General features: G+C 49.7%; 1 protein-coding gene across 2 annotated transcripts in view; it reads right to left on the bottom strand.

Annotated features, from left to right (window-relative positions):
* Positions 1-23048, bottom strand: part of HYDIN (HYDIN axonemal central pair apparatus protein) — a 478199-nt gene that overhangs the window by 366636 nt on the left and 88515 nt on the right. For both annotated transcript variants that reach the window (XM_063945857.1, XM_063945858.1), the window contains exons 15-16: positions 16333-16433; positions 16119-16254 (exon numbers count right to left, since the gene is read on the bottom strand). In XM_063945857.1, the coding sequence (XP_063801927.1) occupies positions 16119-16254; positions 16333-16433 (237 nt within the window). The remainder of the gene's footprint in view (positions 1-16118; positions 16255-16332; positions 16434-23048) is intronic.

Raw genomic sequence — 23048 nt, 5'->3', positions numbered from 1 at the left:
TGTATTCTACATGATGAGACCAGGTTGCAGTGGTACTGTGTGTTGTACAGGATGAGACCAGGGTGCAGTGGTACTGTGTATTGTACATGATGAGACCAGGGTGCAGTGGTACTGTGTGTTGTACATGATAAGACCAGGTTGCAGTGGTACTGTGTGTTGTACATGATGAGACCAGGGTGTAGTGGTAGTGTGTACTCTACATGATGAGACCAGGGTGCAGTGGTACTGTGTACTCTACATGATGAGACCAGGGTGCAGTGGTACTGTGTGTTGTACAGGATGAGACCAGGGTGCAGTGGTACTGTGTACTCTACATGATGAGACCAGGGTGTAGTGGTAGTGTGTACTCTACATGATGAGACCAGGGTGCAGTGGTACTGTGTACTCTACATGATGAGACCAGGGTGCAGTGGTACTGTGTGTTGTACAGGATGAGACCAGGGTGCAGTGGTACTGTGTATTGTACATGATGAGACCAGGGTGCAGTGGTACTGTGTACTTTACATGATGAGACCAGGGTGCAGTGGTACTGTGTGTTGTACATGATGAGACCAGGTTGCAGTGGTACTGTGTGTTGTACATGATGAGACCAGGGTGTTGTGGTAGTGTGTACTCTACATGATGAGACCAGGGTGCAGTGGTACTGTTTACTCTACATGATGAGACCACGGTGTAGTGGTAGTGTGTACTCTACATGACGAGACCAGGGTGCAGTGGTACTGTGTACTCTACATGATGAGACCAGGGTGCAGTGGTACTGTGTGTTGTACAGGATGAGACCAGGGTGCAGTGGTACTGTGTGTTGTACAGGATGAGACCAGGGTGCAGTGGTACTGTGTGTTGTACAGGATGAGACCAGGGTGCAGTGGTACTGTGTGTTGTACAGGATGAGACCAGGGTGAAGTGGTACTGTGTATTCTACATTATGAGATTAGGTTGCAGTGGTACTGTGTGTTGTACAGGATGAGACTAGGGTGCAGTGGTACCGTGTATTGTACAGGATGAGACCAGGGTGCAGTGGTGCTGTGTGTTGTACATGATGAGACCAGGGTGCAGTGGTGCTGTGTATTGTACATGATGACCAGGGTGCAGTGGTACTGTGTACTCTACATGATGAGACCAGGGTGCAGTGGTACTGTGTGTTGTACAGGATGAGACCAGGGTGCAGTGGTACTGTGTACTCTACATGATGAGACCAGGGTGCAGTGGTACTGTGTACTCTACATGATGAGACCAGGGTGCAGTGGTACTGTGTACTCTACATGATGAGACCAGGGTGCAGTGGTACTGTGTGTTGTACAGGATGAGACCAGGGTGCAGTGGTACTGTTTACTCTACATGATGAGACCCACGGTGTAGTGGTAGTGTGTACTCTACATGATGAGACCAGGGTGCAGTGGTACTGTGTACTCTACATGATGAGACCAGGGTGCAGTGGTACTGTGTGTTGTACAGGATGAGACCAGGGTGCAGTGGTACTGTGTGTTGTACAGGATGAGACCAGGGTGCAGTGGTACTGTGTATTCTACATTATGAGACCAGGTTGCAGTGGTACTGTGTGTTGTACAGGATGAGACTAGGGTGCAGTGGTACTGTGTGTTGTACAGGATGAGACTAGGGTGCAGTGGTACTGTGTATTGTACAGGATGAGACCAGGGTGCAGTGGTACTGTGTATTGTACATGATGAGACCAGGGTGCAGTGGTACTGTGTGTTGTACATGATGAGACCAGGTTGCAGTGGTACTGTGTGTTGTACATGATGAGACCAGGGTGTAGTGGTAGTTTGTACTCTACATGATGAGACCAGGGTGCAGTGGTACTGTGTACTCTACATGATGAGACCAGGGTGCAGTGGTACTGTGTGTTGTACAGGATGAGACCAGGGTGCAGTGGTACTGTGTACTCTACATGATGAGACCAGGGTGCAGAGGTACTGTGTACTCTACATGGTGAGACCAGGGTGCAGTGGTACTGTGTGTTGTACAGGATGAGACCAGGGTGCAGTGGTACTGTGTATTGTACATGATGAGACCAGGATGTAGTGGTACTGTGTACTCTACATGATGAGACCAGGTTGCAGTGGTACTGTGTGTAGTACAGGATGAGACCAGGGTGCAGTGGTGCTGTCTGTTGTACATGATGAGACCAGGGTGCAGTGGTACTGTGTGTTGTACAGGATGAGACCAGGGTGCAGTGGTACTGTTTACTCTACAGGATGAGACCACCGTGTAGTGGTAGTGTGTACTCTACATGATGAGACCAGGGTGCAGTGGTACTGTGTACTCTACATGATGAGACCAGGGTGCAGTGGTACTGTGTGTTGTACAGGATGAGACCAGGGTGCAGTGGTACTGTGTGTTGTACAGGATGAGACCAGGGTGCAGTGGTACTGTGTGTTGTACAGGATGAGACCAGGGTGCAGTGGTACTGTGTGTTGTACAGGATGAGACCAGGGTGCAGTGGTACTGTGTGTTGTACAGGATGAGACCAGGGTGCAGTGGTACTGTGTATTCTACATTATGAGACCAGGTTGCAGTGGTACTGTGTGTTGTACAGGATGAGACCAGGGTGCAGTGGTACTGTGTATTGTACAGGATGAGACCAGGGTGCAGTGGTACTGTGTATTGTACATGATGAGACCAGGGTGCAGTGGTACTGTGTGTTGTACATGATGAGACCAGGTTGCAGTGGTACTGTGTGTTGTACATGATGAGACCAGGGTGTAGTGGTAGTGTGTACTCTACATGATGAGACCAGGGTGCAGTGGTACTGTGTACACTACATGATGAGACTAGGGTGCAGTGGTACTGTGTGTTGTACAGGATGAGACCAGGGTGCAGTGGTACTGTGTACTCTACATGATGAGACCAGGGTGTAGTGGTAGTGTGTACTCTACATGATGAGACCAGGGTGCAGTGGTACTGAGTACTCTACATGATGAGACCAGGGTGCAGTGGTACTGTGTGTTGTACAGGATGAGACCAGGGTGCAGTGGTACTGTGTGTTGTACACGATGAGACCAGGGTGAAGTAGCACTGTGTATTCTACATGATGAGACCAGGGTGCAGTGGTACTGTGTATTCTACATGATGAGACCAGGGTGCAGTGGTACTGTGTGTTGTACAGGATGAGACCAGGGTGTAGTGGTAGTGTGTACTCTACATGATGAGACCAGGGTGCAGTGGTACTGTGTACTCTACATGATGAGACCAGGGTGCAGTGGTACTGTGTGTTGTACAGGATGAGACCAGGGTGCAGTGGTACTGTGTGTTGTACAGGATGAGACCAGGGTGCAGTGGTACTGTGTGTTGTACAGGATGAGACCAGGGTGCAGTGGTACTGTGTATTCTACATTATGAGACCAGGTTGCAGTGGTACTGTGTGTTGTACAGGATGAGACCAGGGTGCAGTGGTACTGTGTATTGTACAGGATGAGACCAGGGTGCAGTGGTACTGTGTATTGTACATGATGAGACCAGGGTGCAGTGGTACTGTGTGTTGTACATGATGAGACCAGGTTGCAGTGGTACTGTGTGTTGTACATGATGAGACCAGGGTGTAGTGGTAGTGTGTACACTACATGATGAGACTAGGGTGCAGTGGTACTGTGTGTTGTACAGGATGAGACCAGGGTGCAGTGGTACTGTGTACTCTACATGATGAGACCAGGGTGTAGTGGTAGTGTGTACTCTACATGATGAGACCAGGGTGCAGTGGTACTGAGTACTCTACATGATGAGACCAGGGTGCAGTGGTACTGTGTGTTGTACAGGATGAGACCAGGGTGCAGTGGTACTGTGTGTTGTACACGATGAGACCAGGGTGAAGTAGCACTGTGTATTCTACATGATGAGACCAGGGTGCAGTGGTACTGTGTATTCTACATGATGAGACCAGGGTGCAGTGGTACTGTGTGTTGTACAGGATGAGACCAGGGTGTAGTGGTAGTGTGTACTCTACATGATGAGACCAGGGTGCAGTGGTACTGTGTACTCTACATGATGAGACCAGGGTGCAGTGGTACTGTGTGTTGTACAGGATGAGACCAGGGTGCAGTGGTACTGTGTATTGTACATGATGAGACCAGGGTGCAGTGGTACTGTGTACTTTACATGATGAGACCAGGGTGCAGTGGTGCTGTGTGTTGTACATGATGAGACCAGGGTGCAGTGGTACTGTGTATTGTACATGATGAGACCAGGGTGCAGTGGTACTGTGTACTCTACATGATGAGACCAGGGTGCAGTGGTACTGTGTATTGTACATGATGAGACCAGGGTGCAGTGGTACTGTGTATTGTACATGATGAGACCAGGGTGCAGTGGTACTGTGTGTTGTACAGGATGAGACCAGGGTGCAGTGGTACTGTGTACTCTACATGATGAGACCAGGGTGTTGTGGTAGTGTGTACTCTACATGATGAGACCAGGGTGCAGTGGTACTGTTTACTCTACATGATGAGACCACGGTGTAGTGGTAGTGTGTACTCTACATGACGAGACCAGGGTGCAGTGGTACTGTGTACTCTACATGATGAGACCAGGGTGCAGTGGTACTGTGTGTTGTACAGGATGAGACCAGGGTGCAGTGGTACTGTGTGTTGTACAGGATGAGACCAGGGTGCAGTGGTACTGTGTGTTGTACAGGATGAGACCAGGGTGCAGTGGTACTGTGTGTTGTACAGGATGAGACCAGGGTGAAGTGGTACTGTGTATTCTACATTATGAGATTAGGTTGCAGTGGTACTGTGTGTTGTACAGGATGAGACTAGGGTGCAGTGGTACTGTGTACTCTACATGATGAGACCAGGGTGTAGTGGTAGTGTGTACTCGACATGATGAGACCAGGGTGCAGTGGTACTGTGTACTCTACACGATGAGACCACGGTGCAGTGGTACTGTGTATTGTACATGATGAGACCAGGTTGCAGTGGTACTGTGTATTGTACATGATGAGACCAGGGTGTAGTGGTACTGTGTACTCTACATGATGAGACCAGGGTGAAGTAGCACTGTGTATTGTACAGGATGAGACCAGGGTGCAGTGGTACTGTGTGTTGTACACGATGAGACCAGGGTGAAGTAGCACTGTGTATTCTACATGATGAGACCAGGGTGCAGTGGTACTGTGTATTCTACATGATGAGACCAGGGTGCAGTGGTACTGTGTGTTGTACAGGATGAGACCAGGGTGTAGTGGTAGTGTGTACTCTACATGATGAGACCAGGGTGCAGTGGTACTGTGTACTCTACATGATGAGACCAGGGTGCAGTGGTACTGTGTGTTGTACAGGATGAGACCAGGGTGCAGTGGTACTGTGTGTTGTACAGGATGAGACCAGGGTGCAGTGGTACTGTGTGTTGTACAGGATGAGACCAGGGTGCAGTGGTACTGTGTATTCTACATTATGAGACCAGGTTGCAGTGGTACTGTGTGTTGTACAGGATGAGACCAGGGTGCAGTGGTACTGTGTATTGTACAGGATGAGACCAGGGTGCAGTGGTACTGTGTATTGTACATGATGAGACCAGGGTGCAGTGGTACTGTGTGTTGTACATGATGAGACCAGGTTGCAGTGGTACTGTGTGTTGTACATGATGAGACCAGGGTGTAGTGGTAGTGTGTACACTACATGATGAGACTAGGGTGCAGTGGTACTGTGTGTTGTACAGGATGAGACCAGGGTGCAGTGGTACTGTGTGTTGTACACGATGAGACCAGGGTGAAGTAGCACTGTGTATTCTACATGATGAGACCAGGGTGCAGTGGTACTGTGTATTCTACATGATGAGACCAGGGTGCAGTGGTACTGTGTGTTGTACAGGATGAGACCAGGGTGCAGTGGTACTGTGTACTCTACATGATGAGACCAGGGTGCAGTGGTACTGTGTACTCTACATGATGAGACCAGGGTGCAGTGGTACTGTGTGTTGTACAGGATGAGACCAGGGTGCAGTGGTACTGTGTGTTGTACAGGATGAGACCAGGGTGCAGTGGTACTGTGTGTTGTACAGGATGAGACCAGGGTGCAGTGGTACTGTGTATTCTACATTATGAGACCAGGTTGCAGTGGTACTGTGTGTTGTACAGGATGAGACCAGGGTGCAGTGGTACTGTGTATTGTACATGATGAGACCAGGGTGCAGTGGTACTGTGTGTTGTACATGATAAGACCAGGTTGCAGTGGTACTGTGTGTTGTACATGATGAGACCAGGGTGTAGTGGTAGTGTGTACTCTACATGATGAGACCAAGGTGCAGTGGTACTGTGTACTCTACATGATGAGACCAGGGTGCAGTGGTACTGTGTGTTGTACAGGATGAGACCAGGGTGCAGTGGTACTGTGTACTCTACATGATGAGACCAGGGTGTAGTGGTAGTGTGTACTCTACATGATGAGACCAGGGTGCAGTGGTACTGTGTACTCTACATGATGAGACCAGGGTGCAGTGGTACTGTGTGTTGTACAGGATGAGACCAGGGTGCAGTGGTACTGTGTATTGTACATGATGAGACCAGGGTGCAGTGGTACTGTGTACTTTACATGATGAGACCAGGGTGCAGTGGTACTGTGTGTTGTACATGATGAGACCAGGTTGCAGTGGTACTGTGTGTTGTACATGATGAGACCAGGGTGTTGTGGTAGTGTGTACTCTACATGATGAGACCAGGGTGCAGTGGTACTGTTTACTCTACATGATGAGACCACGGTGTAGTGGTAGTGTGTACTCTACATGACGAGACCAGGGTGCAGTGGTACTGTGTACTCTACATGATGAGACCAGGGTGCAGTGGTACTGTGTGTTGTACAGGATGAGACCAGGGTGCAGTGGTACTGTGTGTTGTACAGGATGAGACCAGGGTGCAGTGGTACTGTGTGTTGTACAGGATGAGACCAGGGTGCAGTGGTACTGTGTGTTGTACAGGATGAGACCAGGGTGAAGTGGTACTGTGTATTCTACATTATGAGATTAGGTTGCAGTGGTACTGTGTGTTGTACAGGATGAGACTAGGGTGCAGTGGTACCGTGTATTGTACAGGATGAGACCAGGGTGCAGTGGTGCTGTGTGTTGTACATGATGAGACCAGGGTGCAGTGGTGCTGTGTATTGTACATGATGACCAGGGTGCAGTGGTACTGTGTACTCTACATGATGAGACCAGGGTGCAGTGGTACTGTGTGTTGTACAGGATGAGACCAGGGTGCAGTGGTACTGTGTACTCTACATGATGAGACCAGGGTGCAGTGGTACTGTGTACTCTACATGATGAGACCAGGGTGCAGTGGTACTGTGTACTCTACATGATGAGACCAGGGTGCAGTGGTACTGTGTGTTGTACAGGATGAGACCAGGGTGCAGTGGTACTGTTTACTCTACATGATGAGACCCACGGTGTAGTGGTAGTGTGTACTCTACATGATGAGACCAGGGTGCAGTGGTACTGTGTACTCTACATGATGAGACCAGGGTGCAGTGGTACTGTGTGTTGTACAGGATGAGACCAGGGTGCAGTGGTACTGTGTGTTGTACAGGATGAGACCAGGGTGCAGTGGTACTGTGTATTCTACATTATGAGACCAGGTTGCAGTGGTACTGTGTGTTGTACAGGATGAGACTAGGGTGCAGTGGTACTGTGTGTTGTACAGGATGAGACTAGGGTGCAGTGGTACTGTGTATTGTACAGGATGAGACCAGGGTGCAGTGGTACTGTGTATTGTACATGATGAGACCAGGGTGCAGTGGTACTGTGTGTTGTACATGATGAGACCAGGTTGCAGTGGTACTGTGTGTTGTACATGATGAGACCAGGGTGTAGTGGTAGTTTGTACTCTACATGATGAGACCAGGGTGCAGTGGTACTGTGTACTCTACATGATGAGACCAGGGTGCAGTGGTACTGTGTGTTGTACAGGATGAGACCAGGGTGCAGTGGTACTGTGTACTCTACATGATGAGACCAGGGTGCAGAGGTACTGTGTACTCTACATGGTGAGACCAGGGTGCAGTGGTACTGTGTGTTGTACAGGATGAGACCAGGGTGCAGTGGTACTGTGTATTGTACATGATGAGACCAGGATGTAGTGGTACTGTGTACTCTACATGATGAGACCAGGTTGCAGTGGTACTGTGTGTAGTACAGGATGAGACCAGGGTGCAGTGGTGCTGTCTGTTGTACATGATGAGACCAGGGTGCAGTGGTACTGTGTGTTGTACAGGATGAGACCAGGGTGCAGTGGTACTGTGGACTCTACATGATGAGACCAGGGTGTTGTGGTAGTGTGTACTCTACATGATGAGACCAGGGTGCAGTGGTACTGTGTACTCTACATGATGAGACCAGGGTGCAGTGGTACTGTGTACTCTACATGATGAGACCAGGGTGCAGTGGTACTGTGTGTTGTACAGGATGAGACCAGGGTGCAGTGGTACTGTTTACTCTACATGATGAGACCACGGTGTAGTGGTAGTGTGTACTCTACATGATGAGACCAGGGTGCAGTGGTACTGTGTACTCTACATGATGAGACCAGGGTGCAGTGGTACTGTGTGTTGTACAGGATGAGACCAGGGTGCAGTGGTACTGTGTGTTGTACAGGATGAGACCAGGGTGCAGTGGTACTGTGTGTTGTACAGGATGAGACCAGGGTGCAGTGGTACTGTGTATTCTACATTATGAGACCAGGTTGCAGTGGTACTGTGTGTTGTACATGATGAGACCAGGGTGCAGTGGTGCTGTGTATTGTACATGATGAGACCAGGGTGCAGTGGTACTGTGTATTCTACATGATGAGACCAGGTTGCAGTGGTACTGTGTGTTGTACAGGATGAGACCAGGGTGCAGTGGTACTGTGTATTGTACATGATGAGACCAGGGTGCAGTGGTACTGTGTATTGTACATGATGAGACCAGGTTGCAGTGGTACTGTGTGTTGTACAGGATGAGACGAGGGTGCAGTGGTAGTGTACTCTACATGATGAGACCAGGGTGCAGTGGTACTGTGTATTGTACATGATGAGACCAGGGTGCAGTGGTACTGTGTGTTGTACAGGATGAGACCAGGTTGCAGTGGTACTGTGTGTTGTACATGATGAGACCAGGGTGCAGTGGTACTGTGTATTGTACATGATGAGACCAGGGTGCAGTGTTACTGTGTATTCTACATGATGAGACCAGGTTGCAGTGGTACTGTGTGTAGTACAGGATGAGACCAGGGTGCAGTGGTGCTGTGTGTTGTACATGATGAGACCAGGGTGCAGTGGTGCTGTGTATTGTACATGATGAGACCAGGGTGCAGTGGTACTGTGTACTCTACATGATGAGACCAGGGTGCAGTGGTACTGTGTGTTGTACAGGATGAGACCAGGGTGCAGTGGTACTGTGTACTCTACATGATGAGACCAGGGTGTTGTGGTAGTGTGTACTCTACATGATGAGACCAGGGTGCAGTGGTACTGTGTGTTGTACAGGATGAGACCAGGGTGCAGTGGTACTGTTTACTCTACATGATGAGACCACGGTGTAGTGGTAGTGTGTACTCTACATGATGAGACCAGGGTGCAGTGGTACTGTGTACTCTACATGATGAGACCAGGGTGCAGTGGTACTGTGTGTTGTACAGGATGAGACCAGGGTGCAGTGGTACTGTGTGTTGTACAGGATGAGACCAGGGTGCAGTGGTACTGTGTGTTGTACAGGATGAGACCAGGGTGCAGTGGTACTGTGTATTCTACATTATGAGACCAGGTTGCAGTGGTACTGTGTGTTGTACAGGATGAGACCAGGGTGCAGTGGTACTGTGTATTGTACAGGATGAGACCAGGGTGCAGTGGTACTGTGTATTGTACATGATGAGACCAGGGTGCAGTGGTACTGTGTGTTGTACATGATGAGACCAGGTTGCAGTGGTACTGTGTGTTGTACATGATGAGACCAGGGTGTAGTGGTAGTGTGTACTCTACATGATGAGACCAGGGTGCAGTGGTACTGTGTGTTGTACAGGATGAGACCAGTGTGCAGTGGTACTGTGTACTCTACATGATGAGACCAGGGTGTAGTGGTAGTGTGTACTCTACATGATGAGACCAGGGTGCAGTGGTACTGTGTACTCTACATGATGAGACCAGGGTGCAGTGGTACTGTGTGTTGTACAGGATGAGACCAGGGTGCAGTGGTACTGTGTATTGTACATGATGAGACCAGGGTGTAGTGGTACTGTGTACTCTACATGATGAGACCAGGGTGAAGTAACACTGTGTATTGTACATGATGAGACCAGGGTGCAGTGGTGCTGTGTATTGTACATGATGAGACCAGGGTGCAGTGGTACTGTGTATTCTACATGATGAGACCAGGTTGCAGTGGTACTGTGTGTTGTACAGGATGAGACCAGGGTGCAGTGGTACTGTGTATTGTACATGATGAGACCAGGGTGCAGTGGTACTGTGTATTGTACATGATGAGACCAGGTTGCAGTGGTACTGTGTGTTGTACAGGATGAGACGAGGGTGCAGTGGTAGTGTACTCTACATGATGAGACCAGGGTGCAGTGGTACTGTGTATTGTACATGATGAGACCAGGTTGCAGTGGTACTGTGTGTTGTACATGATGAGACCAGGGTGCAGTGGTACTGTGTATTGTACATGATGAGACCAGGGTGCAGTGGTACTGTGTATTCTACATGATGAGACCAGGTTGCAGTGGTACTGTGTGTAGTACAGGATGAGACCAGGGTGCAGTGGTGCTGTGTGTTGTACATGATGAGACCAGGGTGCAGTGGTGCTGTGTATTGTACATGATGAGACCAGGGTGCAGTGGTGCTGTGTACTCTACATGATGAGACCAGGGTGCAGTGGTACTGTGTGTTGTACAGGATGAGTCCAGGGTGCAGTGGTACTGTGTACTCTACATGATGAGACCAGGGTGTTGTGGTAGTGTGTACTCTACATGATGAGACCAGGGTGCAGTGGTACTGTGTACTCTACATGATGAGACCAGGGTGCAGTGGTACTGTGTGTTGTACAGGATGAGACCAGGGTGCAGTGGTACTGTGTACTCTACATGATGAGACCAGGGTGCAGTGGTGCTGTGTATTGTACATGATGAGACCAGGGTGCAGTGGTACTGTGTATTGTACAGGATGAGACCAGGGTGCAGTGGTACTGTGTATTGTACATGATGAGACCAGGGTGCAGTGGTACTGTGTACTCTCCATGATGAGACCAGGGTGCAGTGGTACTGTGTGTTGTAAAGGATGAGACCAGGGTGCAGTGGTACTGTGTGTTGTATGGGATGAGACCAGGGTGCAGTGGTACTGTGTATTCTACATGATGAGACCAAGTTGCAGTGGTACTGTGTGTTGTACAGGATGAGACCAGGGTGCAGTGGTACTGTGTATTGTACATGATGAGACCAGGGTGCAGTGGTACTGTGTATTGTACATGATGAGACCATGTTGCAGTGGTACTGTGTGTTGTACATGATGAGACCAGGGTGAAGTAGCACTGTGTATTGTACATGATGAGACCAGGGTGCAGTGGTACTGTGTGTTGTACAGGATGAGACCAGGGTGCAGTGGTGCTGTGTATTGTACATGATGAGACCAGGGTGCAGTGGTACTGTGTATTTTACATGATGAGACCAGGGTGCAGTGGTACTGTGTGTTGTACAGGATGAGACCAGGGTGCAGTGGTACTGTGTATTCTACATGATGAGACCAGGTTGCAGTGGTACTGTGTGTTGTAAAGGATGAGACCAGGGTGCAGTGGTGCTGTGTATTATACATGATGAGACCAGGTTGCAGTGGTACTGTGTGTTGTACAGGATGAGACCAGGGTGCAGTGGTACTGTGTATTCTACATGATGAGACCAGGTTGCAGTGGTACTGTGTGTTGTACAGGATGAGACCAGGTTGCAGTGGTACTGTGTACTCTACATGATGAGACCAGGTTGCAGTGGTACTGTGTGTTGTACAGGATGAGACCAGGGTGCAGTGGTACTGTGTGTTGTATATGATGAGACCAGGGCGCAGTGGTACTGTGTGTTGTACATGATGAGACCAGAGTGCAGTGGTACTGTGTGTTGTACATGATGAGACCAGGGTGCAGTGGTACTGTGTGTTGTACACGATGAGACCAGGGTGCAGTGGTACTGTGTGTTGTACATGATGAGACCAGGGTGCAGTGGTACTGTGTGTTGTACAGGATGAGACCAGGGTGCAGTGGTACTGTGTGTAGTACAGGATGAGACCAGGGTGCAGTGGTACTGTGTATTGTACAAGATGAGACCAGGGTGCAGTGGTACTGTGCATTGTACAGGATGAGACCAGGGTGCAGTAGTACTGTGTATTGTACATGATGTGACCATGGTGCAGTGGTACTGTGTATTGTACATGATGAGAACAGAGTGCAGTAGTACTGTGTATTGTACATGATGAGATCAGGGTGCAGTGGCACTGTGTATTGTACATGATGAGACCAGGGTGCAGTGGCATTGTGTATTCTACATGATGAGACCAGGGTGCAGCTGTACTGTGTATTGTACATGATGAGATAATGGTGCAGTGGTACTGTGTATTCTACATAATGAGGCCAGGGTGCAGTAGTACTGTGTATTATACATGATGAGACCAGAATGCAGTGGTACTGTGTATTGTACATGATGAGACCAGGATGTAGTGGTAATATGTATTGTTCATGATGAGACCAGGGTGCAGTGGTACTGTGTATTGTACATAATGAGATAATGGTGCAATTCTACGCTGTGTTCTACATGATGAGACCTGGGTGCAGTGATACTGTGTATTATACATGATGAGACCAGGGTGCAGTGTAACTGTGTATTGTACATGATGAGACCAGGATGCAGTGGTACTGTTAATATTAGACAATAAGACCAGGGTGCAGTGGTACTGTGTATTGTAAATGATGAGACTAGGGTGCAGGGGTACTGTATATTGTACATGATGAGACCAGGGTGCAGTGGCACTGTATATTGTACATGATGAGACCAGGGTGCAGTGGTACTGTGTATTGTACATTATGAGATCAGGGTGCAGTGGTACTGTGTATTGTAGAGATCAGGGCGCAGTGGTACTGTGTATTGTACATGAAGAGACCAGGGTGCAGTGTTACTGTGTATTGTATATGAGGAGACCAGGATGCAGTGGTACTGTGTATTGTACATGAAGAGAACAGGGTGCAGTGTTACTGTGTATTGTATATGATAAGACCAGAATGCAGTGGTACTGTGTACTGTACATGATGAGACCAGGGTGCAGTGGTACTGTGTATTGTACATGATGAGATAATGGTGCAGTGGTACTGTGTATTCTACATAATGAGACCAGGGTGCACTAGTTCTGTTAATATTACACAATAAGACCAGGGAGCAGTGGTACTGTGCATTGTACATGATGAGACTAGGGCGCAGAGGTACTGTTTGTTGCACATGATGAGACCAGGGTGCAGTGGCACTGTGTATTTTACATGATGAGACCAGGGAGTAGTGGTACTGTGTGTTCTACATGATGAGACCAGGGTGCAGTGGTACTGTGTGTTCTACATAATGAGACCAGGGTGCAGTGGTACGGTGTATTGAACATGATGAGACCAGGGTGCAGTGTTACTGTGTATTGTATATGATGAGACCAGGATGCAGTGGTACTGTGTATTATACATAATAAGACCAGAATGCAGTGGTACTGTGTATTGTACATGATGTGACCAGGGTGCAGTGGTACTTTGTATTCTACATAATGAGACCAGGATGCACTGGTTCTGTTAATATTACACAATAAGGCCAGGGTGCAGTGGTACTGTGTACTCTACATGATGAGACCAGGGTGCAGTGGTACTGTGTGTTGTACATGATGAGACCAGGGTGCAGTGGTACTGTGTATTGTACATGATGTGACCAGGATGCAGTGGTTCTGTTAATATTACACAATAAGGCCAGGGTGCAGTGGTACTGTGTATTCTACATAATGAGACCAGGGTGCAGTGGTACTGTGTATTGCACATGATGATACCAGGGTGCAGTGGTTCTGTTAATATTACACAATAAGGCCAGGGTGCAGTGGTACTGTGTATTGTACAAGATGAGACCAGGGTGCAGTGGTGCTGTGTATTCTACATGATGAGACCAGGGTGCAGTGGCACTGTGTATTGTACATGACGAGACCAAGGTGCAGTGGCACGGTGTATTTTACATGGGGGGAGGATGTGAGCGCTGAGTTCCCACAGAGTTACCTGTGCACCTGTTTCCTGGCCCATAGAGTTACCTGTGCACCTGTCTCCTGGCCCATAGAGTTACCTGTGCACCTGTCTCCTGGCCCATAGAGTTACCTGAGCACCTGTCTCCTGGCCCATAGAGTTACCTGTGCACCTGTCCCCTGGCCCATAGAGTTACCTGTGCACCTGTCCCCTGGCCCATAGAGTTACCTGTGCACCTGTCCCCTGGCCCATAGAGTTACCTGTGCACCTGTCCCCTGGCCCATAGAGTTACCTGTGCACCTGTCTCCTGCCCGTAGAGTTACCTGCATGTCTGTCCCCTGGCCCATAGAGTTACCTGTGCACCTGTCCCATAGAGTTACCTGTGCACCTGTCCCCTGGCTCATAGAGTTACCTGTGCACCTGTCTCCTGGCCCATAGAGTTACCTGTGCACCTGTCTCCTGGCTCATAGAGTTACCTGTGCACCTGTCCCCTGGCCCATAGAGTTATCTGCATGTCTGTCCCCTGGCCCATAGCGTTACCTGTGCACCTGTCCCCTGGCCCATAGAGTTACCTGTGCACCTGTCTCCTGGCCCATAGAGTTATCTGCATGTCTGTTACCTGGCCCATAGAGTTACCTGTGCACCTGTCCCCTGGCCCATAGAGTTACCTGTGCACCTGTCTCCTGGCCCATAGAGTTACCTGCATGTCTGTCCCCTGGCCCATAGAGTTACCTGTGTACCTGTCTCCTGGCCCATAGAGTTACCTGTGCACCTATCCCCATGCCCATAGAGTTATCTGCATGTCTGTCCCCTGGCCCATAGAGTTATCTGCATGTCTGTTACCTGGCCCATAGAGTTACCTGTGCACCTGTCCCATAGAGTTACCTGTGCACCTGTCTCCTGGCCCATAGAGTTACCTGTGCACCTGTCTCTTGGCCCATAGAGTTATCTGCATGTCTGTCCCCTGGCCCATAGAGTTACCTATGCACCTGTCTCCTGGCCCATAGAGTTATCTGCATGTCTGTCCCCTGGCCCATAGAGTTACCTGTGTACCTGTCCCTGGCCCATAGAGTTACCTGTGCACCTGTCCCTGGCACATAGAGTTACCTGCATGTCTGTCCCCTGGCCCATAGAGTTATCTGCATGTCTATCCCCTGGCCCATAGAGTTATCTGCATGTCTGTTACCTGGCCCATAGAGTTACCTGTGCACCTGTCCTCTGGCCCATAGAGTTACCTGTGCACCTGTCCCTGGCACATAGAGTTACCTGCATGTCTGTCCCCTGGCCCATAGAGTTATCTGCATCTGTCTCCTGGCCCATAGAGTTATCTGCATGTCTGTCTCCTGGCCCATAGAGTTATCTGCATGTCTGTCCCCTGGCCCATAGAGTTACCTGTGCACCTGTCCCCTGGCCCATAGCGTTACCTGCATGTCTGTCCCCTGGCCTATAGAGTTACCCGTGTACCTGTATCCTGGCTCATAGAGTTACCTGCATGTCTGTCCCCTGGCCCATAGAGTTACCTGTGTGCCTGTCCCCTGGCCCATAGAGTTACCTGTGCACCTGTCCCCTGGCCCATACAGTTACCTGTGCACCTGTCCCCTGGCCCATAGAGTTACCTGTGTACCTGTCTCCTGGCCCATAGAGTTACCTGCATGTCTGTCCCCTGGCCCATAGAGTTACCTGTGCACCTGTCTCCTGGCCCATAGAGTTACCTGCATGTCTGTCCCCTGGCCCATAGAGTTACCTGTGCACCTGACCCCTGGCCCATAGAGTTACCTGTGCACCTGTCCCCTGGCCCATAGAGTTACCTGTGCACCTGTCCCCTGGCCCATAGAGTTACCTGTGCACCTGTCTCCTGGCCCATAGAGCTACCTGTGCACCTGTCCCCTGGCCCATAGAGTTACCTGTGGCATGAGGCTGTAACACCCCGGGAGGCTGCTGGGATTGGTCAATGTGACGCTCCTCTCATACGGGTACTGCAGGAGACAGCGGCTAAATTTCACAGCGAAGTTCTCCACAAACAGGGGGGGCACCATACACCTGTGCACAGCCGGATAATGTCAGTGAGTACAGGACTGCTGGAGGGAACACAGAACAGAGCTCGCAGGCGTCATTTACCTGGCAGTAATGGGCACAGCCAGAACCTCCTCTCCTATATCATCCACATCAACCACCAGGGCAAGCTCATACTTCTTCACCTGGTTGGGACAGAAGGTAACCTGGAAGAAGAGCAATTGTTCAGGTTAGAACCCTATTCCTTGCATAGCAGGATAGCATTGTACTGTACTAGGAAACAGAATGAGAAAGTGACCCACACTTATACATCCAGCATGGAGGACATAACGCAGAGGAGGTGTAAGAGAGTAAGAGGGGGCAAGTGGTCAGGTAGAGGCCGGTCCCCGAGCCATAATGCTGACAGCTGAGAGCTGGTCAGGTAGAGGCCGGTCCCTCAGCTATAATGCTGACAGCTGAGATCTGGTTAGGTAGAGGCCGGTCCCTCCGCCATAATGCTGACAGCTGAGAGCTGGTCAGGTAGAGGCCGGTCCCCGAGCCATAATGCTGACAGCTGAGAGCTGGTCAGGTAGAGGCCGGTCCCTCCACCATAATGCTGACAGCTGAGAGCTGGTCAGGTAGAGGCCGGTCCCTCAGCCATAATGCTGACAGCTGAGAGCTGGTCAGGTAGAGGCCAGTTCCCGAGCCATAATGCTGACACCTGAGAGCTGGTCAGGTAGAGGCCAGTTCCAGAGCCATAATGCTGACACCTGAGAGCTGGTCAGGTAGAGGCCAGTTCCCGAGCCATAATGCTGACAGCTGAGAGCTTGTTAGGTAGAGGCCGGTCCCCGAGCCATAATGCTGACAGCTGAGAGCTGGTTAGGTAGAGGTCGGTCCCTCAGCCATAATGCTGACAGCTGGGAGCTGGTTAGGTAGAGGCCGGTCCCTCAGCCATAATACTGACAGCTGAGAGCTGGTTAGGTAGAGGCCGGTCCCCGAGCCATAATGCTGACAGCTGAGAGTTGGTTAGGTAGAGGCCGGTCCCCGAGCCATAATACTGACAGCTGAGAGCTGGTTAGGTAGAGGCCGGTCCCTCAGCCATAATGCTGACAGCTGAGAGCTGGTTAGGTAGAGGCCGGTCCCTCAGCCATAATGCTGACAGCTGAGAGCTGGTTAGGTAGAGGCCGGTCCCTCAGCCATAATGCTGACAGCTGAGAGCTGGTTAGGTAGAGGCCGGTCCCTGAGCCATAATGCTGACAGCTGAGAGCTGGTTAGGTAGAGGCCGGTCCCTGAGCCATAATGCTGACAGCTGAGAGCTGGTTAGGTAGAGGCCGGTCCCTGAGCCATAATGCTGACAGCTGAGAGCACTCGTGGAGGGGATGGCAGCAGGATCTCAGCAGCTATTAGTAATTTATGGGCTGGCTATGATTGTCCTCCGCGTGCCAGGTCACCTGCATCAGGAGAAGGCTGAGAGCGCCAGGGGGTGGGCTGGCGTGACAGAAGATAGATATAATGGAGCTAATGATACACGTGGAGACAGGTAGGAGAGAGAGCAGCTGTCTCTATATATACAGTGCTGACAGAGACACGCGGCCTGGGGTAACACGGAGACAGCAGCTCTCTGTTCCCTGCGGACGCCGCGCTGTGACCGCATCCCCAGGTACAAGGCACATCGTGTAAAGCTGCTTTGCACACATCTATTATTAACGGAGCACACCAGTAAATAAGTCATGACGGGAAGAGTCGCTTTTACTTTATCAGGACCATTTTACTCCTCCAAAGCTCAGCCTGCATAATATATGCTATAGGGCAAGTTACAGAGGTGATGAATCCCCCCTTTTCTATATAGAACCTGCCCCTATGTAGTAAATAGGTGGGGTAACCCTGCTAAAAATAAGAATTTACTTACCGATAATTCTATTTCTCGGAGTCCGTAGTGGATGCTGGGGTTCCTGAAAGGACCATGGGGAATAGCGGCTCCGCAGGAGACAGGGCACAAAAAAGTAAAGCTTTACTAGGTCAGGTGGTGTGCACTGGCTCCTCCCCCTATGACCCTCCTCCAGACTCCAGTTAGGTACTGTGCCCGGACGAGCATACACAATAAGGGAGGCATTTTGAATCCCGGGTAAGACTCCTACCAGCCACACCAATCACACCGTACAACTTGTGATCTAAACCCAGTTAACAGTATGACAACAGAAAGGGCCTCTTAAAGATGGCTCCTTAACAATAACCCGAATTAGTTAACAATAACTATGTACAAGTATTGCAGATAATCCGCACTTGGGATGGGCGCCCAGCATCCACTACGGACTCCGAGAAATAGAATTATCGGTAAGTAAATTCTTATTTTCTCTATCGTCCTAAGTGGATGCTGGGGTTCCTGAAAGGACCATGGGGATTATACCAAAGCTCCCAAACGGGCGGGAGAGTGCGGATGACTCTGCAGCACCGAATGAGAGAACTCCAGGTCCTCCTTTGCCAGGGTATCAAATTTGTAAAATTTTACAAACGTGTTCTCCCCCGACCACGTAGCTGCTCGGCAGAGTTGTAATGCCGAGACCCCTCGGGCAGCCGCCCAAGATGAGCCCACCTTCCTTGTGGAGTGGGCTTTTACAGTTTTAGGCTGTGGCAGGCCTGCCACAGAATGTGCAAGTTGAATTGTGTTACAAATCCAACGAGCAATCGACTGCTTAGAAGCAGGTGCGCCCAACTTGTTGGGTGCATACAATATAAACAGCGAGTCAGATTTTCTGACTCCAGCCGTCCTTGCAATGTATATTTTTAAGGCTCTGACAACGTCCAACAACTTGGAGTCCTCCAAGTCGCTAGTGGCCGCAGGCACCACAATAGGTTGGTTCAGATGAAATGCTGATACCACTTTAGGGAGAAAATGCGGACGAGTCCGCAGTTCTGCCCTATCCGAATGGAAGATTAGATAAGGACTTTTATAAGATAAAGCCGCCAATTCAGATACTCTCCTGGCAGAGGCCAGGGCTAGTAACATAGTCACTTTCAATGTGAGATATTTCAAATCCACCTTTTTCAATGGTTCAAACCAATGGGATTTGAGGAAATCTAAAACTACATTTAGATCCCACGGTGCCACCGGAGGCACCACAGGAGGCTGTATATGCAGTACTCCCTTGACAAAAGTCTGGACCTCAGGGACAGAGGCCAATTCTTTTTGGAAGAATATTGACAGGGCCGAAATTTGAACCTTAATGGATCCCAATTTGAGACCCATAGATAATCCTGATTGCAGGAAATGTAGGAAACGACCCAGTTGGAATTCCTCCGTCGGAACCCTCCGATCCTCGCACCACGCTACATATTTTCGCCAAATGCGGTGATAATGTTTCACGGTGACTTCCTTCCGTGCCTTAATCAAGGTAGGAATGACTTCTTCTGGAATGCCTTTCCCTTTTAGGATCTGGCGTTCAACCGCCATGCCGTCAAACGCAGCCGCGGTAAGTCTTGAAAAAGACAGGGACCCTGCTGTAGCAGGTCCCTTCTCAGAGGTAGAGGCCACGGTTCGTCCGTGAGCATCTCTTGAAGTTCCGGATACCAAGTCCTTCTCGGCCAATCCGGAACCACTAGTATTGTTCTTACTCTTCTTTGCCGTATGATCTTCAATACCTTTGGTATGAGCGGCAGAGGAGGAAACACATACACTGACTGGTACACCCAAGGAGTTACCAGTGCGTCCACAGCTATTGCCTGTGGATCTCTTGACCTGGCGCAATATTTGTCCAGTTTTTTGTTGAGGCGAGACGCCATCATGTCTACAATTGGTCTTTCCCAACGGTCTATTAACATGTTGAAGACTTCTGGATGTAGACCCCACTCTCCCGGATGAAGATCGTGTCTGCTGAGGAAGTCTGCTTCCCAGTTGTCCACGCCCGGGATGAACACTGCTGACAGTGCTATCACGTGATTCTCCGCCCAGCGAAGAATCTTGGCAGCTTCTGCCATTGCACTCCTGCTTCTTGTGCCGCCCTGCCTGTTTACATGGGCGACCGCCGTGATGTTGTCCGACTGAATCAACACCGGCTTTCCTTGCAGGAGAAGTTCCGCCTGGCTTAGAGCATTGTAGATTGCTCTTAGTTCCAGAATGTTTATGTGAAGAGACTTTTCCAGACTCGTCCATACTCCCTGGAAGTTTCTTCCTTGTGTGACTGCTCCCCAGCCTCTCAGGCTGGCGTCCGTGGTCACCAGGATCCAATCCTGAATGCCGAATCTGCGGCCTTCTAATAGGTGAGCCTTCTGCAACCACCACAGAAGTGACACCCTTGTCTTTGGTGACAGGGTTATTCGCAGGTGCATCTGCAGATGCGACCCTGACCATTTGTCCAACAGATCCCTTTGGAATATTCTTGCATGGAATCTGCCGAATGGAATTGCTTCGTAAGAAGCCACCATTTTTCCCAGGACTCTTGTGCATTGATGTACTGACACTTTTCCTGGTTTTAGGAGGTTCCTGACCAGATCGGATAACTCCTTGGCTTTTTCCTCTGGAAGGAAAACCTTTTTCTGAACCGTGTCCAGAATCATTCCTAGGAACAGCAGACGAGTTGTCGGGATTAAATGGGATTTTGGAATATTCAGAATCCACCCGTGTTGTCTTAGCACCTCTTGAGATAGTGCTAAAGCTGTCTCCAGCTGTTCTCTGGACCTTGCCCTTATTAGGAGATCGTCCAAGTATGGGATAACTAATACGCCTTTTCTTCGAAGAAGAATCATCATCTCGGCCATTACCTTGGTAAAGACCCGAGGCGCCGTGGACAATCCGAACGGCAGCGTCTGAAACTGATAGTGACAGTTTTGAACAATGAACCTGAGGTACCCCTGGTGTGCGGGGTAAATCGGAACGTGTAGATACGCATCCTTGATGTCCAAGGATACCATAAAGTCCCCTTCTTCCAGGTTCGCTATCACTGCTCTGAGTGACTCCATCTTGAACTTGAACTTTTTTATGTAGAGGTTCAAGGACTTCAGATTTAGAATAGGCCTTACCGAGCCATCCGGCTTCGGTACCACAAATAGAGTGGAATAATACCCCTTTCCTTGTTGTAATAGGGGTACTTTGACTATCACCTGCTGAGCGTACAGCTTGTGAATGGCTTCCAACACCCTCTCCCTTTCGGAAGAGACGGTTGGTAAGGCAGACTTCAGGAAACGATGAGGAGGATCCGTCTCTAATTCCAACCTGTACCCCTGAGATATTATCTGCAGGATCCAGGGGTCTACCTGCGAGTGAGCCCACTGCGCGCTGTAATTTTTGAGACGGCCCCCCACTGTCCCCGAGTCCGCTTGAGAGGCCCCAGCGTCATGCTGAGGTTTTTGCAGGAGCCGGGGAGGGCTTCTGTTCCTGGGAAGGAGCTGCCTGTTGGTGTCTCTTCCCTCTTCCTCTGCCTCGTGGCAGGTACGACAAGCCCTTTGCTCTCTTATTTTTGTAGGAGCGAAAAGGCTGCGGTTGAAAGGTCGGTGCCTTTCTCTGTTGGGGAGTGACTTGAGGTAAAAAAGTGGATTTCCCGGCAGTAGCCGTGGCCACCAAGTCTGATAGACCAACTCCAAATAACTCCTCCCCTTTATACGGCAAAACCTCCATGTGACGTTTTGAATCCGCATCGCCTGTCCACTGTCGTGTCCATAAGGCTCTTCTGGCTGAAATGGACATAGCACTCACCCGAGATGCCAGCGTGCAAATATCCCTCTGTGCATCACGCATATAGATAAATGCATCCTTTATTTGTTCTAACGACAGTAAAACATTGTCCCTATCTAGGGTATCAATATTTTCAATCAGGGATTCTGACCAAACTACTCCAGCACTGCACATCCAGGCAGTTGCTATAGCTGGTCGTAGTATAACACCTGCATGTGTGTATATATTCTTTTGAATAACTTCCATCTTTCTATCTGATGGATCCTTAAGTGCGGCCGTCTCAGGAGAGGGTAACGCCACTTGTTTGGATAAGCGTGTGAGCGCCTTGTCCACCTTAGGGGGTGTTTCCCAGCGCGCCCTAACCTCTGGCGGGAAAGGGTATAATGCCAATAACTTTTTTGAAATTATCAACTTTTTATCAGGAGCAACCCACGCTTCATCACACACGTCATTTAATTCTTCTGATTCAGGAAAAACTGTTTGTAGTTTTTTTTACACCATACATAATACCCTGTTTTACGGTATCTGTAGTATCAGCTAAATGTAACGTCTCCTTCATTGCCAAAATCATATAACGTGTGGCCCTACTGGAAAATACGTTTGAATTTCTACCGTCGTCACTGGAATCAGTGCCCGTGTCTGGGTCTGTGTCGACCGACTGAGGCAAAGGGCGTTTTACAGCCCCTGACGGTGTTTGAGGCGCCTGGACAGGCATTAATTGATTGTCCGGCCGCCTCATGTCCTCAACTGACTGTTTAAGGGAAGATAAACCATCACGTAATTCCACAAATAAAGGCATCCATTCTGGTGTCGACCCCCTGGGGGGTGACATCTGCATATTTGGCAATTGCTCCGCCTCCACACCAATATCGTCCTCATACATGTCGACACCACGTACCGACACACACCGCAAACTCACAGGGAATGCTCTAATGAAGACAGGACCCACTAGCCCTTTTGGGGAGACAGAGGGAGAGTCTGCCAGCACACACCACAAAGCGCTATATATACAAGGGATATCCTTATATTAAGTGCTCCCTTATAGCTGCTTTAATATATATATATATCGCCATTAATGTGCCCCCCCTCTCTGTTTTACCCTGTTTCTGTAGTGCAGTGCAGGGGAGAGACCTGGGAGCCGTTCTGACCAGCGGAGCTGTGACAGAAAATGGCG

This window comes from Pseudophryne corroboree, chromosome 11 (assembly GCF_028390025.1).
Source record: "Pseudophryne corroboree isolate aPseCor3 chromosome 11, aPseCor3.hap2, whole genome shotgun sequence".
Taxonomy (NCBI): Eukaryota; Metazoa; Chordata; class Amphibia; order Anura; family Myobatrachidae; genus Pseudophryne; species Pseudophryne corroboree.
The sequence above is the reverse complement of the archived record's forward strand: the minus strand, read 5'-3'. Positions and strand labels throughout refer to the sequence as shown.